Genomic DNA, 18,872 nt, shown 5'->3' on the forward strand with positions numbered 1-18,872 from the left:
CGAGTTTTGATAAGAAGAGCATGCTCAAACATAAGGCTAGGAAAAATTGGTTAGTTGAAGGGGATTTTAATTCTAAGTTCTTCCATAAAGCTATGAATCAAATGTTTAGAAGGAATAATGTTTTGGGGATCAATACAGTGAACAGGTGGATGGATAAGTTGGATGATGTGAAAAAGAGGTAAATAATCATTTTGATTCTAGATTTCAAAAATCAGTTTATAGAAGACCTTTATTAGCAGATACTACTTTCCGATGCTTGAATGATGTGGATGGGGCTTTGCTTAAGGGTCCTTTTTCTTTGGAGGATTTAAAGGCGGTTATTTGGGAGGGAGTTGGGGATAAAAGCCCTGATCCTGATGGTTTTAACATGAGTTTCTATAGAGCTTGTTGGGACTTTGTGAATGAGGATCTTTTAAAAGTGGTGGAGGAGTTTTATCGTGGTTCTCGAGTGCCAAAAGAGATTACGATATCTTTCATTACATTAATTACTAAAATGGATCATCCTTAGTCTCTTGATGAATTTAGGCTTATTTTCTTAGTGGCAAGTGTGTGTAAGATTTTAGTAAGCTTTTGGCAACTAGATTGAAGGTGGTGATTCCCAAGCTTATTTCGAAGTTTCAAACTGCTATTGTTGCTAATAGAAAAATGTTGGATGGTGTTTTAGTTTTGAATGAGGTGGTGGAATTTGGTAAGAGGAAAAATAGGAGGTGTATGTTGATTAAAGTGGATTTTGAAAAGGTTTATGATTGTGTTTTGTGGGATTTTCTTAGAAGTATGTTGGGAAGTATGGGGTTTGGTGTGAAGTGGTGTGGATGGATGAAAGCTATGGTGTTTAATAGCTCTATGGTTGTTCTTGTTAATGGGAGTCCAATTATGGATTTAAAAGTGACTAGAGTTTTAAGACAAGGGGATACCCTTTCTCCTTTCCTTTTTCTTTTAGCGGCAGAAGGTTTTTCCGGTTTAATGCACCAAGCAGTTCCTTTGGGGGAGTTTGAAGGCTTCCACTTTAATGATTCTAATCATTTTGAATTGTTACAATTTGCGGATACTACTATTTTGATTGGAGAGGGATCTTGGAATAATATTTGGACCATCAATACCTTTCTTAGAGGATTTGAGTTGGTTTTGGGTCTTCGGTTGAATTTGTCCAAAAGCAACTTGTGTGGTCTTAATCTTGACTCTTATTTTTTAGGCGGCCACAACTATTTTGTCTTGTGGTTTCGGTTCGATTCCCTTCATGTTTCTTGAATTATAAGAAAATATGTATGGTCTCCGATTATTTCTAAGTTTAAAATAAGGTTGGCGGCGTGGAATAATAGATTCTTATCTATTGGAGGTAGGATGGTTCTTTTAAATTCCATTTTATCCAATATGCCCATCTTTTTTTCTCTTTCTACAAGGCTCATAAGGTGATCATTAATCAGATCATAAAGATTTAAAGGGAGTTTTTATGGGCAGGGGGCGATGATATTAAAAATATTAGTTGGGTAAGTTGGGACTCTATTTGTTTATCTAAGGAGGAAGGAAATTTAGGGGTTAAACATTGTGGTTTGTTCAATCTTTCTTTGTTATGTAAGTGGAAATGTAGGATTCTAAATGAGTATTCTTTTTTGTGGTCCGATCTTCTTTCTTGTAGGTATGGTAATGCGAAGTGAGAGGTTTTAGGTGGAGTGTGTTTGGGTAGGAAGGCGTCTTTGTGGTGGTAGGACTTGTGCTATATCGGGGAACACATGGATATATCCTCTCATTTTAATTGGTTTTCCTCTTCCAACTCTTGTAAACTTGGAAATGGGAAGTCTTTAGATTTTTGGAGACATAGTTCGCTAGGATCCTCTTCTTTTAATGTCTTATTCCCCTCTTTTTTCGAAATTTTCCCAAGTATCGACTTAAAGTGGGAGAGGCGGGGGCTTGGTCCAACAATTGTTGGGTGTAGGACATTGGTTTCAATGGAGTGGTCTTGAGTGGCAATGGTGCTTTTCTTTTAGGATCTTCTTTTGATTTTGAGTGGGGTGGAGCCTAAGTCTCGTGTTAATAGTCATTTTGTGTGGAGGAATAAATATGGATTTTCGATTAAAGATTGTTATAAGATTTACAAAGCTTATTTTTCATAGTCTATTTTGGAACCTCTAAAAGTTAAAGCGTTAGCTTGTTTATGGAAATATAAAGTTTCTAGTAAAGTCCAAAGTCCTTATTTTTTGTTAGAGACTAATTTCTTAACATGATGCCAACTATAATGGAATTAGCTAAGTGAGGAATTATCGAAGGTGCTCATAATGTGGTTTGTCCCTTGTGTTTTTTTGAAAGAGGGGGATGTGGAGCACTTGTTTTATTCTTGTTCTTTTTCTAATATTTTATGGAATAAATTTTGCTTGTGGATTGGTGTTGATGCTATGTAAATTAGGGGATCTTTGTTGGTGAGACTCCAAAAATTAAATTCTTCCATCTCTTTTTTGTGTTTTGGTTTTGCCTTTTGTTAGTTCATTTGGTCTCGTAGGAATTCCATTATTTTTAAAGGTAATACTCTTATAAGTTTGGATGTGTTAGAGTTTTATTATAGGAAACAAGAGAAACATCTCTTGGATTGATTGGTGTAATAATCCTAAGACTTGTTGGGAGTAGGTTTTTTTATGGTTGGTTGTTGGTGATTTGTTTTATTGTTTGGTTGTCTCCTTGGTGTCTTGGTTATATAAGGGTTAGAACCCCTGATACTTCTTTTTAATGCCAAAATTCCTATTGTTTATAATTTTTTTTTAGAGATTATTTAAAAAAATAAATAAGAAAACAATTTTTTTGCTAACTATAAGACGATTTAATTCTTACTTTTTTTTTTACTCCACTTTATAATCAATATATTCTTTTATAAAAAATATCCTATTGGTGCTTTCAAATAATTGGTGTACGCAAATACAATGTTTGAAAAATTTAATTGAAATGTCTTGATAATGTAAAAAGATTTTATATCGTCACTTAATTATAGACGCTGAATATTGTAAAAAAATTACTTTTATTTTAATTACCTATAAAATAATGCAAACGAATGATAATGAAAAATTGACAATGTAAAACTTTTTATAATGACACTGCATAGTAATTGATCTCATATTTGAATATTGTAAATTATTGACTACTGAATTATATATAAATTCCTTTAAGTAAAATAAACTTAAAATTTTTTATATACACAAGATACTAATTAGGATTAGGGGTAGCGAACAGGCATGTTCGTTCAGTTTAGACCCGCCCCTCAAAAATCCGCAAAAAACGGAGCGCGGTAGGGCAAACATAGTTAAGGGTGCGGACCTAAAACCTTAACTCATCCTGCACAAATGTGTGGATGAGGCGGAGCGTGCATGCGGACACGGCATCTTATAGGTCTAAAAATGCATAAAATTATGTTAATCCTCATACCAAAAAAAACAGAGTGGGACGGAGCATACATATTAGAGAATGAAGATTTAAATCTTTGGTCCGCATTGCATTATACTTATTTTTACATTTTCGATATCACAGCACAATATTGACATGTTCGAAAGCAAATCAAACTTGAAAATCATTTGATAAAACACTAAACATGACCATATCTCTGCTTTTTCCCTTGATGAAGAGATATTTCCTGAGAATTCCCTCTCTCTGAAAACCAGCTTTTTCCAACACCCTTTGAGAAGCCACATTTTCGACATCAACTCGAGATTCAAGCCTCTCCAAGTATGAAAACTCCTTAAATGCCACTTCAATCACTTGTTTCACAACAAGTGTTGCAATTCCTTTGCTCCAATACTTAGAGCTCAGAGCATAACCAAGTTCAGCAGACCTGTCCATGCATCTACCCGAACTCGACCGGAGATCGATACATCCGATTGCATGATCTCGGAGGCAAATTGCTCTGAACCATAGAGACTTGCTTGCTATGTTTTGGATGAAGTTGATGCCATATTCTTTGTTTGTATAAGGCTCCCAAGTGCAGTACTTGGCCACTTTTTCATCACTGGTCCACAACATAAGATCTTCAAGATCAGAAAGAACAATGGGTCGAAGAGTGATTTGGGTTAAGTCAACTTCAACACACTCTTCTTTAGCATCAGATTTAGAAAAGCTTGTAATTCCTTCCATCATGCGTTGAAATTTGGTTGCTGAGAGGATTATTAATTTTTGAAAATGACCATAGAACTACAAGAATAGGTAAAGTTAGGAAAATCATGAAGCCATTCTAAAAACTGGTTTATTATTTTTTAACAATTTCATTGTTATACTTTGGAATTTGCAAAAGTCAAAAACTATTTTATAAATACTATATTCACTCAATATTGAAGAAAAGGAGTGAAAAAGTTGATTTATTTTCTGATTCATGCTTGATAAGAGTGTCACACACAACTACTTCTCAGCTAAAATGTAACTCAGTACAAGTTTTTCTGAAAGCTAAAAACATAAGCTAAAGCTTAAGCTAAAATTAAGAATTGATAGCTAGATTAGAATAGAAAATCTCAAGTAAAAAAAGCACTTTACAACAAAGTGAGACTATATTTACTTAGTCTTCATTAGCTGAAGTCTTTGAGGATCCACAGAAACACCCTTTGTTGTGCTTTTTGCTACTACTTTTCTTTCCAATGTGAATAAAGTCCCTCAGAAACACCACTGTTTTTCCTGAGAATTTGTTCTTCTTCCCTGTGTTCTTCTTTTCATCATTCAATTTCAGCAAAACATAGTGCATGTTCTGAACCTCGAACTGCAATTGTCCTATCTCTTCGGAGCCTTTTCGCGCCTGCTCCATCACTCGTTTCCTTTGGTTTTGTCTACTTTTTTCCAACTCCGCCGAAGTCTCCCTGCTCGAAGACGGAACACTCTGTTTGATCTCTTTTGTAAGTTGATCATTAGTATCTGCTAATTTTATGACAGCTCCATCAAGATCTTCAATTTGTCTTTTAACCGTTTCGTATTCGGTGTTGTCTCCCTTCTTGCCACTTCTCTTCTTTGTCTCCATTTTTGTTCGGAAATCTTGCACGGTCATCTTAAGAACGTTCAGTTTCTGCGCGTCCGATGCAAGCCTCTCCAATAGCTTTCTCCTTTTGCCATCTTGAGTTCTGTCTTTTATGCTTTTCAACATGTGAAGCTTGTCAACAACCAATTCCTTTTCAGCCTCCAATTCTGACGAGGTGTTCATACATCTTCCTGAATTGTTGTCCGACTCATGGCATGTAACAATGTCCTCGGTTGGATCAGAATTTCTTTTCATTGCTTCACGAACCATCAAACCGTCATCAAAGCAATCATGTTCAGCAGTTTCCCATAATTCAAGCATCCCATCATCAGTACCGCTATTCTTCCTCCTGCAATTCTTAGAAGCTGGATTGTCTGATATTTGATCGAGAGGAATATCTTTCATCAGCGATCCATTTTCGGACTTCGTTCTCCATGTGTTGAGATCGAACATGTTCTCGTCCTTGAGTACCTTCTCTACTTTTCTGTAGTCTTTTCCTGAATTGGCTTTAGTGGTTAGATTTTCTTTCTTGACACGCCTTTCAACTGCTCTAATCCTTGCCTTCAAGCCTATCAAATCTGAAACGCCATCCGGTATCTCGTTTTCTGTTACACCGGGATTGACGTTTTCTACTGCAACCTGGAAACATTAATGACAAACAAGAATAAGTAGAATACACAATCTTCAAATGCCCATTCAACAAGACAAGAGGAAGACCAAAACCAAAGTACATAACAGAATTCTACCTTTTGTTCTTGCTTGCATACAGAGGATGCTTTATTTGTTGGAAAAACAGTATGCTCTAAAGAAGCAAAATCCTCTTCCAAAGAACGAATGACCGGAGCATAAGTAGACAAATGACCCTTCAGTCCTCCAACTTCACTTTCCAGAAAACCGACTCTTTCTGTCATTTTTTCAATCTCCAAGCTCTTCGCAGCACTCTCATCTTGAAGTCTCGTGCAAACCCCGGTAAGCTCATTCACCTTATTTTCCAACAACGCTTCACTAATGGATGAAATCTGAAGATCGAAATAGAACGTAGCAGCCTCAGCCTCCCAAAGTTGAAATTCGTTTGTTTTATCCATCAGCTCTGAACTCAATGTTTTTTCTCTAGCCTTCTGTTGTTCCACTTCTTGGTGTAATAATCTCATCTCTGATAGGACACTTCTATTTGCTTCGTTGAGGAGTTCGATTTCTTTTTTGTGATTCATGCAACCTTCTGATAGTTCAAGAATCTGCTTTTCAAGATTTTCATTGATCAAGCTTGATTCTTGTTGCTCCGTTTTCAGTTTTTCAATGTTTCTGCAAAACTCCGCATTCAACATTTCCACGGCCTTTAGCCTTTCTTCTTTTTCAAACAGTTCTGTTTTCTTCTTCATAAGAAGATTCTCTGAACTTTGAACTTGATGACTTAAGTCAACATTTGCCATTTTGGCTTCTCGCAGATCTTCATCCATAGCCTCAACTGTCTCTTTCAGATAAACATTCTCTGCTTCTTTCGCCTCAAACTGTTCTCTTAACAGACCAAGCTCCTGTTTGAGGTTGTTGTTCATGCTGTGAAGATCAGTCAGATGTTCGGAAAGTTCTTTTTGTTCTAAGACCTTCTCAATGAAAAAGCTCTCATAAACCAGGCTAAGGCTTTTTAGATTCAGTGCCTCATCGAACATCGCACTGTTCTCATCCTCAACAGCAGACTTTGCATCTTTGAGTTCCGAAACACTCTTGATTAGCGAATTTTTCTCCTCAAGCACCTTACGATTTTCTTCCTGAAACATAACATTTGTTTTCTGCAAATCTACCGATTTCATACGAAGAGCCTCCATTTCAGATTTCAACGCATTCTCCCTTTCTTCTCCCTCAGTCAGTTCAGACCTCAGTTGCTCGTTCATCTCCAGTAGTTCAAGCTTAACTTTCTGCAACATCACATTCTTCTCACTTGTGTTCTCAAACTCCTGCTCAAGGATCGTTTTCTTGGAATCCAGTTCTTTTCCCTCATATTCTTGCTGCGAAAGTACCGTCACGAGGACAGAATTTTCTAAAAATAGTTGCAGCTTCTCTTCCTGAGTTTTCACAAGAGAACCTTTCAAGCCTTCAATATTGTTCAAAATATGTGATACGGAAATTTCTTCTTGCTTGAAACCTTTGTTGTGTCTCCTATCCGGATCAACCTGAAGAGCCCCGAACACTTGATGAATCCCAATTTTGAATTTTCTAATTTCTTCGAGCAAGAACTCTACCTCCATCTGTTGCATAAGGTTTTCACCCTCCAACTCGGAAATAACTTTCTCGGAAAACTTCGATGCCTCAACATGTTTTTGACATTCAAATAATAAGCCCATATTCTTCTGCTCCAAGTCTTCCATACATTTTTGCAAAATAAACATCTCAACTTGAGCATTTACAGCTTTATCAAGTTCTTGTTCAAATTCTACCTTCCCCAACTGGCGCTCTTCTTGTAGCCGAAGAACGAGATTCTCCAAATTCGCCAATCGGGATTCACTTGAATGTTTATGATTAGCATGCTTTGCTTTTTGTGCCGAAAGCAAAACGTGAAGTTCTTCTACTTGATTAGCTTTGCTTTCTTTGTCTTTCTCCATGTAAGAATACTTTTCCTCGAGTTTCGTAAACCTTTTTTCAAGGTTACTTAATTTCTCTTCAACGCTCTCCAATTGAGATACCAGAACGGTCCTTTCCTTAAGAAGATTACACTTCTCGTTATTCAGCAAATTGCAGAATTCTTCCAAGCTACTTGATTTAGCCCTTAAACCCTCAAGCTCAATCTTTGAATCAGAGAGGGAATTTTCCAGCAAGGCATTCTTCTCCATTAACTTCTGCATGCTTTCGGTTATAATTTGCAACTGTGACAATAAAGCCGATTTCTCACCAACAAGACCGGATTTTTCTTCCTTCAGAACATCGCACGACTCTTTAAATTTCTTCACTGTATCTCTCAGTCCATTTACCTCATCATTCAAACTTGATATGGAACATTGCATGACGACTTTTTCATTCAAAAGTTTATCCATATCCTTTGACTTTTCACGAAGAGCTTCTTTCTCGTCTTGTTCGAATTTGCATACCTCCTTTAGTTTTGAGTTCTCCTTTTGTAAATCCATCACAGACGCCGCAAAACATTTCGGATTCAAACCTACAGACTCTAGATCTTCCAGTATCGCCCGGTATCTATTATTCAAGCCATGGATCTCGTCCTTTATTTGATGAGATTCATGTAGGAGGTGATTGCTTTCTTCAACTTTCACAACAAACTCCCGTTCCAGATTCTCTTTGATCTCTTTCAACTTGGAAATTTCCATTTGCTGATCTTTTACGGTTCCGGTGGCTGCGAAGTTAAGAACATGCAAAGTCTTGTTTTCTTCCACAATATGTTGCATTTCTTCTTTAAAACCTTTTTTCGAAAGTTCCAAGTCCTCCAACAGTTGAAGCCCGTGTTTAAGCTCCAAGGCAAGAGATCTTTGCTCGTCTTGTGACTGAGAGTACGATTTTTGCAGAGTATGCAACGTTGATTCAATTTGAAGAAATCGAGAATGCTCTTCCTGCATCAGAGTCTGCATCCTCTCAAACTCATTATGCTTCTCTAGAAGCTCTCGATCTTTGATGGAAATCTTCTGCACTAGATTGTCGGCCTCTAGCTGAAGAGATTGATTCGATTTCTCCAACGTGTCACAGTTTTTTTCCGCAGTCTTTAGTTTTTCAGTGCCTAGCTCAATTTCTCTACTCAGTCGTTCAGAAGTTTCATGAGCATGCAAAATTTCACTCTCCATTGAAGATAATTTCTCCAAGCATTGCTTGTACATGAGAGCTACAGCTTCTTTCTCTTCATTCAATTCGGTAACCTTTTCCCTCAACGCTTTAACTTCGGACTCCGCTCTTTCAATTTGCTCGGTTAGGATCCTTGAATTCTTCTCGGCAAGGTTAATTTTAGACTCCAAAACCGATATCTTTTCAAGAGATTTTTCATACTGAAGACGGCCAGCATCCTTCTCAGCTTCCAGCCTGGCAAGTTCTTCCTTGAGAGTTTTAGATTCGGTTTCGGCTTTAGCCGCCCTTTCATCATGCCCCTTTGCTTCCAGCTGAGCCAAAGATAACATAGCCTCCAGGCTAGCTATCCTTTCCAGACATTGGTCGTATTGAACTAGACCAGCATCCTTCTCGGACTTTAGCTCTGCTAGGGCTTCCTTCAATATTCCGATTTCAATTTCCGCTTTGCTTGCTTGTTCGTCAAGGCCTTCAGAAATATTTCTCGCCTTATTAAGCTCTTTTTCCAATTCAGATAAACTCTCCAAACTCTTCTGATACTGAAGAAGGATAGAATCTTTGTCAAGCTGTACATCAGCTAGAGTTTTCCGTAAGGCTTCGAGTTCAATTTCTGCTCTCCCCGCATTCTCAGAGTCACACTCAGAATTGTTCTGGACCTTCGCATCCTGTTTTTCAGCCGATAACGGAGAAAACCCAAAGATCTCATTCAGCTGCTTTAGACCCTTTCTGCTTATACCTAACGCATCTTTCTGTCCGTCAGCTTGATCTAAAAATGTACGAATCGGATGCGGCATTTCCGGCGTGTGCGGCTCACCCGAAGAACTACACGGCGAGTCGTCATTCAGCAGAAAATGTTCTTGGTTAGGAAACACTTCTGCCATCGTTCTATGAGCCTGACGTAGCTCTCCCGTTGCATGATTGTATCTCTCTGCTAACGCACGGTATGCTCGGTAGAACTCCTCAACTAATTTCATGAGTTCCGGCCGCTTCTTATAGTACATCTCCGCCCTTCTCGCAAACGAGTCTGCATCCTCTTCAATAAGCTTGATCATTGCTTTGACTTTCGCATCCATGTCTGCCGAAAACACATAAAATCATCTCTTAAACGTTACAAAACCGTAGAATTTCACAATAAATTAATGTACTTATATGAAACAAACTTTAGCTTAAAAATATGAATTCGTACCAGTAAGATTTTCCTGAAGCCATTTAGAATTCTTCGGGCTAATATGACTATCCCACCACCACGAATATAATCGCCTCGAGTCAGAATGCAACAAGGCCGCCATAGCTCCAGCAAATAACAACACCAAAGCTGGTTTGGATTTAGCAAAACTGCAAAGATCCGATAATGAATCCAGTCCCGACTATCCGTATTAAATTTCCACCACCAAGGTCTTATCTGATAAGAAAACACCAAATATGTAATCCATTAGACTCAGATTCATGAAATTCAACTTTTACTTTCATCGTTTAACTTTAGTCTAATGCCGCATTACCTCAAACACCGCTCTAATATCTTCTTGTTACTACTATAATTGTATGTTCCACCAGCTCCAACAATTCAAAATCAAGATAACTGTAAAAAAAAAAAGAGACAAAATAAGAACAAAAAGAAGAAACAACATACATTAAAACAACTACCTTTTTAGCAGAAACCAAGAGATCCGGAACAAGAACAGCAAAAATCTCAAACATCAAATTACTCAACAAAAAAAAATAATTACCAGCATTGGTAGAATCAAATATACAAAAACTATTATTCAATTATTTTTTTCCTTTTTTTATCTAAAACAAAGCAAAACAAAACAAAAATGTTTCTGGTGAACAATGACATCAAGAGGGTGAAGAGAAAAAGAAACAAGAAATCTTAAAAAAGGTTACATTACAACAAAGAAAAGCAAGAAACAGTGACATGACATCAAAACAAAAGACAGTATTCATAATATGAACTACGAGGAAGACACAAACATTGGAAAACCTCAGCAAAAGCACAAACTTCAAACAAATGCAAAATGAAACTCAAAACGAGATCCAAAACTTACCAAGTGAAAACAAACACTGATCAACAAAATCCAAACTGAAGATCCAAAAACATAAAAAAAATAATCAAATGGGTATGAAGAGAATCACAAAAAGCACCAAACTTTGATCTCTATTACACCCTCCACACCCAAAAACAATGAAATCTAGCAATGTTAACTTCACTAGCAGCTGAATAGAATAGAAAACCTTCTTTACCTCATTTTCTCTCTCTATCAATAGGTCGCAAAAAGTGGCATTTTCTCTCTCTCTAGATAGTGGGTTCTTTGGAATTATGTTCTGACAACACTGATGACTCGTTAACCGTAAAAAAAAAAAAAAAGACGAGATTTTTTTCAGAGCGAGAATAATAAATTTGAATTTGGATAATTTCTCAGGTTTAAGACATTACTTATCGTAATCTTTTTGTTTAACTCAGTATTAAAATACTGTATCCTAATGAGATTATGTAATTCAATACTATGATTATTTTTGGTTAAACTGGTTTATTTGGATTAATTAAGGAACAACAACGTTAACGTCAGGTTTTAACATGTCCTTCATAGTTATTTTCGATTTTTAATAATATATGTTTGGTCAAATTACTAATCTACCCTTATTCTTTTAATATCTTTCTTCTTTTTTTTAATTCCATTTTAAATCAATATTTTCTTTTTTCAAAAAAAATATCTTTTTGGTACAATCAAATACAATGTGTAAACTATTGGTTACTGAATTATATGTAAACTCGTTTTAGTAAAAGTAAACTTTAATTTTTTTATATATATACACAAACTTTAATAATGTAAGCATATATAAATTCATATCATATAGTACAATTTAAAATTTATATTTAAATAACAAATCAGATAAAAATCTAAAAAGATAAAGTAACTTATGCTAATTAGGATATAATGATATAACTTTTTCTTTTATTTTTTGACCCAATAGTTATTTCTTGATTATTTCTTGATTTTCTTTTCACTATTAAGAATCATTTCTTGATTTTTTTTTTGTATGGAAGATAATTTTCTAATAATTTTCTTTTCACTATTAATAATAGTATTGGCCTTTTTTTTATTAAATATAATATTAAATTTGAATATAAGTAGATACTTGGAATTTTGTAAATTGACTTTTATTAAATATTAGAGGATTTGAATTTGCTTACTTTAATATAGCATCTTTAATTGGATAATATTCAAGCTTTTCTTAATAATTTCAGCTGTGTTCTTTACCAATTATTTTAGTTGTATTTTTTTAGAAGCACTTTTGAGTTGATGTTTCAAGCCAACGGTTTTCTTTCTCTATGCTTACATTTTTTTTCAAAAACAAAAAAGGGTAGTCAAATATCAAAATTTTAATTTAATAAAAAGCTGTTTTGTTTTTATAGGTCATTAATTCCATTCTTTTTCATAAACTAAAGGTGATGTCCTAATCAGAATTTTTAAGATAATATAAACCATGTTAATAAGTTATAAAATGATCTTTTTTTGGTTAATAGTAATTGAAAATATATTTGTTATTATAATATTTTGAGTATACTTGGAAGAAAGATTTTGGAAAGGATAAAATAATTATTTTTTCTTTGAATTTACACCAGCCATAAAATATTTTAAAAACATGCTAAATTGTGTTATTAAGATATAATTAAAAAAAATATTTTAAAAATTGTACATTGACTTTATTTCATTTCGCGTACTTACTCAATTATTTATCACGAAATAACCACTTAAATCCCTAATTATGCACAAAGGATATATTATTTCACATTTATGAATTGATAATTTATTATCATTATTTGAATGTGATAGAAATGATGAACTAAAAGTTAAGTCAAATGATCAAAAGATTTACATTGAATAGAAAGGAAGATCGGGTTATGGACTTATTCGTTGAATAAGTCATGCTCAATCAACAAATACAAGACAAAAACATAGCCTTGTGAAATAGGACAATTTTGCTAATCGAGTCATCTCTTGATTAGCGAATGGAAGAAGGTTTAAAGGTTTCTTAGCATCAAGAAGAGATAAATTGATAATTGAACAAACCTTTGATTAACATATTAAAGGCATCAAATTATTTTCTTTGCACTAAAGGAAGACAATCAACTAGTCGACTTATCCTTTGATTAGTGGATTAAGGTCAGAAGTGAAAGCTATAAATATAACATATATATGTATTTTCATTTGAGATATCTTTGATTTTTGCAACATTATATCAATTATTAATAGAAGTGAATATTTTAGTTTAATGTTACTTTGTTAAAAAAAAAGTTTGAGGTAGTCGCGACGTGAATATCAACTTCCGTTCAAGATATCATTTTAATTTAGATATTATTTTAATTTAGACAAGTTATAAAATATTTCAAGGACACTGCTAACTTGTGTTATTAAGATATAAATAAAGAGCTAAAATAAAAAATAAAAATTGGAAATTATACATTGGCTTTATTATAATTTTAGAGTTTGTTTTTTCATGATTTTTTTCACACATACATTTTAATTAATGCAATATTGTATAAGTTTTTAACACGTGCCCTTAAGACATTAATAAATGTGCATAATTTACTTGAATAACATCATTGATTTCACGTACTTATTCAATTATTTATCAAAGTAACCACTTAAATTTCTAATTTATGTACAAAGGAGATATTATTCCACATTTATGAATTAATCATTCATTATTATTATTTGAATGTGATAGAAATGAGGAGATTCATTATTGTTAATCAAATGATCAAGGAGATTTACATTGAATAGAAAGGAAGATCGAACTATGGACTTAATTCGTTGAGTAATTCATTGATGGATTAACAAATACAAGACAAAAACACATTCTTGTGAAATAGAACAATTTTTATAATAAATGTTATTTTATTATCAAAACATATAATCTTTTCAATTTGTTAAGGATGTAAATTCTTCTTGTGGGTCTGGATCAAATCAAAGGCAAAATGGTTTATTTTATTCCATTTGAATTTGAACATGTTAATGCTTAATCCGGGTGATGGGTGTATGTGATTTGGTGCTAGGTTAATTAGGGTGGGGGCCTTATTCACAAGCCCTAAATTTGCAGCACATGCATGCACATAGCTAAGGGATTTTCAACCATGTGGACCACTATCGACATGAATGACTCATTATAATATTAGTATTTTCTTATATAAAAACAATAGTTTTGATGCCTACTAGTAGGGGTGGCAATTTCTACCATCCCCGATTGAACCACAAAAATAAGAGTAGGATAAAAAATATGTAATATATTTTGTTTGAGAATGTAACCGGTTCGACCAATGTAAGGAATAATTTTATATTTGTCGCCAAAATCAATTTAAAATTCGTAATTAATTTTAAATAGATTTTAATTTTAATTCTATTATCTAATTAAATTTAAATTTCATTTTCTTTTAATAAATATCAATTTTTAAATTTAAATTCTTAAATGAATTTTATAAAGTTTTCAAATATTTTTTATTTAAAAATAAATTTCAAAAAACAAAATAAAAATCTGAAAAAAAAAAAATTTTAAAAAAGAAACTGAAAATAAAAAATATTTAAAAAAAAATTAATTCAAAAAAAAAAAAAATCCGAATATAAAAAAAACTGAAAATAAATATTAAGAAAAAAAACTGAAAATAAATAAATTCAAAAAGAAAATTATCCAAAAAATACAAAAAATTGAAAAAAAAATTATTTCAAAAAACAAACAGGAAATAAAAAATAAAAAACTCTGAAAATAAAAAACTAATTTCTATTTTGAAATATTAAAAATTATTTTTTCCAAAAAATAAATGTTTTTTATTCTGAAAATTTGAAAAAACAATTTTTTTCAAAAATTAAAAAAATTCTGAACAAAAAAACTATTTAACATAAAATTCTATTTTTTTTTACAAAAAAAGCATTTTTGAAAAAAAAAATTATTCTAAAAATAATAATTATTTTTTTTGAAAAAAATAAATTTCTAATACAATTACTTACGTAAATAGAAAAAAAAATTGCAATTTTTTTACATTGAAATCTTGAACTTTTTTTTATGAAATTCTAAATAATTAACTTTAAAAGAGTTCGAAATATAAATTTAGTTCATAATATGTATATGATGAAACATGAAAAGAGACAAATATATAAATTTAATAAATAATAAAATTTGAGTACTCAATAACTAAACAACAATATTATTATTATTATTATTATTATTATTATTATTATTATAATAATAATAAGTATTGGTTTTTATTTGAATAACAAAATAGATATCCATATTTATATTTTAGCATTTGGTTTGAACTTTTAAAAGTGGAACAATTTGGATAGTGATTTGATTAAGGAGAAAAAGTTTCTTTATACACCCATAACTCATTCACCTATTACCTTAAGATTTTGGATGAATATGTGATCTGTCTCTCAAAAAGATGTTACTCTAAAAGAAGGAGTTCAACAATGTTCAATGCTCCTTAGTGAAAACCCCCTCAACAAATGGTATCATGAGCATTTGGTTCGAGAAAGTGATCAATTTACTTGTTCGAGAAAGATGTTGAGAATGTAGCAAGTATGAGTAATGTGGCTAATAGTCTCATATTTGTTAAAAATATAAAAGATTTGAATATTTAGAACCAACACATATGAGGGCGGGTATAAATACTTTAGTACTTACTTTGTCTCATACTCGTACATTATATATTTATATATTTTAATCTATATTATTATTAAAAAAATATCTATCACTTTTTAAAAATATATCAATTTTAAACTACTACATATTTAATATAATTGATCATTTATTTCATAATTCAACAGTAAATTTTTTAAAAAACTTTTTAATATTGTTAAAAACTTCAAATAATACAATATTTTATACTTAATATATTTATTTTTATTAAAAATACAGGTAACAAGTACATGTACATGCACTTAAATACCTATAAAATATGGGTATGAATGTCACTGTTAATACCCAAACGGATATGAATTTGAATACGAAGATTTTTTCTAACAGCGAATATGAAAAAGAATACTATAGTATCTACCCAAATCATGTCCATTTTCATCTACCTACTAGTAGCAAAATAAAATAGGATTCATCTAGTTCTATTATTATTTAAGAGAAATGATATCTCCAAATAAAACTTAATAATAAACTTTCTGACTATGCAATATAAATATGAGATTATAAATTTAATTCATAATCATATAAATATTTTGAAATTTATCAAATTATGAATTCAGCATAATTAATTATAATTTTAAACATTGACCATACTTTAAAATATATTTAAACACAAATTATATATATTTATATTAGTTATTAAAAGAAAAATTAAATTTTTTTAACTTGTACTATAAGACTGTAGTTTTAAAATTATCTTTATTAAAACCCATTTTTTTAGATTAATAATACTAATAGTAACTACACACCGTCCATTTGAAAAAATTACATATTATAGTTGCACCCTTTTATACTTTTTTATTTATAAAAAAACTAATATTTTAAATTTATATAATGGTGAAATTTATAGAAAAATAGATATGCATAGTTAATATTAATACAAAAGTTTTGTTTCTTCTATTTTATCTGATTTATGAAATTAATTCTTATATTTTAGATTTAAATAATTTTAATCTTCTCCTATTTTTTATATTGAAAAATCGATTAAATAACCATTTTTAATTTATATTTTTTAATCTACAAAATTTTACAAAAGATTTAGATATGATAATTTGTCACATTTTATAAATGAAATGTTAGTTAAAAATGGACATATCGTCAATTTTAAATGCAAGAATGTGAGAGAGCATCTAAAACAATTTGAATTTGAAATAGTGGGTTGAGTCCGGATGGAAACAATTGGGTTTAATTTTGCCAAGCTTTGTATCAAAGGTATATGTCTCTCGATCAAGATACCTGAAGAGGTTTAAAGAAGCAGGATTCGAACGTTGTAGGAATAATTTACATGGGTGATTGATCACTAGTAAAATTAATATGTCATTGAAGACATCAGAATTACGTAACGAACTCATGAAATTATGTAGTTCAATTACTAATTGGGATTTAACTCTTTTTTGACATTTCTATTTTGAATATTCATTCAAATCATTACTACAAATAGTATATACTACGACACTCATTTTACCACGGTTCTTTTAAGGACCGTGGTAACATCTCTAAAAAATAGTTTACATATTACCACAGTTGGTTAGATAAACCATGGTGAAAGTTCCTAAAGTTCATTGGTTTGAATCTCAACGCCAACAAATTTGTGATTTCTTTGAAATTATAGTGACACATTTCTTTTTGATTTATTTTTAAATTAAATATAAACAAGATTTCACTATGGTTGATTAATCCAACATTGGTGATATGATTGTTAGACGATACGCCTAGATCTAGAGAGAGAGAGAGAGAGGGGGGTGAATAGATCCCAAGTTAAAAATTTATCCAAAAATTTGACTTAGAAAAATTTATGGCGCGGAAACAAGTTTCAAATATTTTTCGGATCAAAACCGTCTAACCGAACCTACTATTGAATAACCCGAATATGTGTAAAGGTATCAATGTTATGATAATAATCCATAAGTCAATCAACAACAATTAAGTGCAACTAATTGAATATTCTACAATAGTAAAAGTATATCTCCAATGATATCCACACACAAAAAACTAAGTCAAACAATTTGCCGAACACTTGGTGTACGGAAAATAAAATTTGGAATTTTATATGGTATTTGTTGTTCTAAAAAATCCAATCACAATCAAATAGTTAGTGATCAATACAACAAAGACAAGATTCAAAATGTAATCAAAATTATGATCCAAACAATGTTGATTTGGTGATCAAAATAATCAACAATTTGCAAATCAAAAAATAAAAGAGAGAGAGAGAGAGAGTACACAAGGATTTATTTAGGAAGTTCCCCAATCGACCTCGCTATGGGTACATCTGCCCTCAATTCAAATTCGAATTGAGATATTATTATAATAAATCTTACTTTGCAAATGTATATATACAAGAGATGAGAGATCAAATCCCACAAACCCTAAGTTTGTTCTTGACTCCAGTACCTCTAAAAACCTAGATCAAAGATTGATCAAGACACTAACAATGCCACACTTGTTGAACCTAAGATTTGTCAACATGATCCATTGTTTCACGTTACTCCCTTGCACGACACACCTAGTCCCAAGGTTTTCACTTGATCGGATCCAAATTGCATAATCTTGTCCAAAACCTTCAACCCTAAAGATCTTGAAGGAAAACTCCACCTCGGTTTTCTGATTTGAATCCCTCAAAGATCTCAACCCAATATTTTTGGTACAACAAACCTAATTGGACATCATCAATCCTAATCTAGATGACACCCAATCAAAAAATGATTATGTTTAGTTTGATTGTATGTATGCATAGATTGAATTGAAGATGATGAGATGCTTTGAAATCCTGGATTCATGTAGATTTTACTCACTCTAGAAACCTTACTAGAGAATGATGCATGTATAAAGTGTTTATATGCATAGGTGAATGGAGGCAAAAAGAACTGCACAAAACTTTGGGAAAATATGAATTTTTGAATTTTTTTATCGTATAGGTCGACCTATTAAAGTCATGTGTCGACCTGAAGAGTCAGCATATGAAACATAAGCTACATGCTTTAATATTGCAACACATGTGCCGACCTGAAAATCGTATAGGCCGACTTGTAAAGTAATGTGTCAACCTATGCAATCAACACATAAAACAAGCTTTAAAAATGTAGTACATGCGTTGACCTATGCAGTCAGCACATATGTTTTTTGCCTATAAAAACCTAATTTTGATGTATGAAACCCTTTCTAAATCATTTTTAAAGCATGAAACCTTTTCTAAATTGTTTCCAAATACTTTTATGCATCATAATGCTAAGATACACATAGAGAATCAGAGGATATCGTCCAATATACATTAACGCTAAAGTATCTTAGTTTTAACATCATGCAAAATACATCTAACGGAAGTTACACTCACAATGATTTACCTTTTTTATTTTTATATGTATAGTTGCGCCTATCTTTTTTATTTAGTTTTAATATAAAAATGATTCAGATGTCTCTACGGTTG

The 18,872-nt window shown here is 32.0% G+C and overlaps 2 protein-coding genes across 3 annotated transcripts; both read right to left on the reverse strand.

Moving 5' to 3' along the window:
- Positions 1-3,537: 3,537 nt before the first annotated feature.
- LOC127098159 (uncharacterized) lies at positions 3,538-4,117 on the reverse strand. The gene has a single exon (XM_051036669.1). The coding sequence runs from the start codon at positions 4,111-4,113 to the stop codon at positions 3,538-3,540; it is 576 nt and encodes a 191-aa protein (XP_050892626.1). The 5' UTR covers positions 4,114-4,117.
- A 201-nt stretch (positions 4,118-4,318) lies between these two features.
- LOC127098158 (protein NETWORKED 1A) lies at positions 4,319-11,138 on the reverse strand. 2 transcript variants are annotated; one of them, XM_051036668.1, is made up of 5 exons: positions 10,994-11,138; positions 10,252-10,331; positions 9,939-10,154; positions 5,722-9,827; positions 4,319-5,614 (listed from the first exon to the last, which is right to left on the reverse strand). In XM_051036668.1, the coding sequence occupies exons 3-5, from the start codon at positions 10,039-10,041 to the stop codon at positions 4,526-4,528; spliced, it is 5,298 nt and encodes a 1,765-aa protein (XP_050892625.1). In that variant the 5' UTR covers positions 10,042-10,154; positions 10,252-10,331; positions 10,994-11,138; the 3' UTR covers positions 4,319-4,525. The 2 variants fall into 2 exon arrangements, with proteins under 2 accessions (XP_050892625.1, XP_050892624.1); XM_051036667.1 differs by having other exon boundaries at positions 10,798-11,039.
- Positions 11,139-18,872: the final 7,734 nt, after the last annotated feature.

This window comes from Lathyrus oleraceus, chromosome 6, assembly GCF_024323335.1.
Source record: "Lathyrus oleraceus cultivar Zhongwan6 chromosome 6, CAAS_Psat_ZW6_1.0, whole genome shotgun sequence".
NCBI lineage: Eukaryota > Viridiplantae > Streptophyta > Magnoliopsida > Fabales > Fabaceae > Lathyrus > Lathyrus oleraceus.

What these genes read in the sequence shown, in the direction of transcription:
- LOC127098158 (XM_051036668.1), bottom strand. Translation starts at nt 10,041, where the DNA reads ATGGCGGCCTTGTTGCATTCTGACTCGAGGCGATTATATTCGTGGTGG. An exon ending in GCTTCAGGAAAATCTTACTG is followed by an intron (nt 9,828 to 9,938) that starts GTACGAATTCAT and finishes TGTTTTCGGCAG; the next exon opens with ACATGGATGCGAAAGTCAAA. An exon ending in TATGCAAGCAAGAACAAAAG is followed by an intron (nt 5,615 to 5,721) that starts GTAGAATTCTGT and finishes TAATGTTTCCAG; the next exon opens with GTTGCAGTAGAAAACGTCAA.
- LOC127098159 (XM_051036669.1), bottom strand. Translation starts at nt 4,113, where the DNA reads ATGATGGAAGGAATTACAAGCTTTTCTAAATCTGATGCTAAAGAAGAG.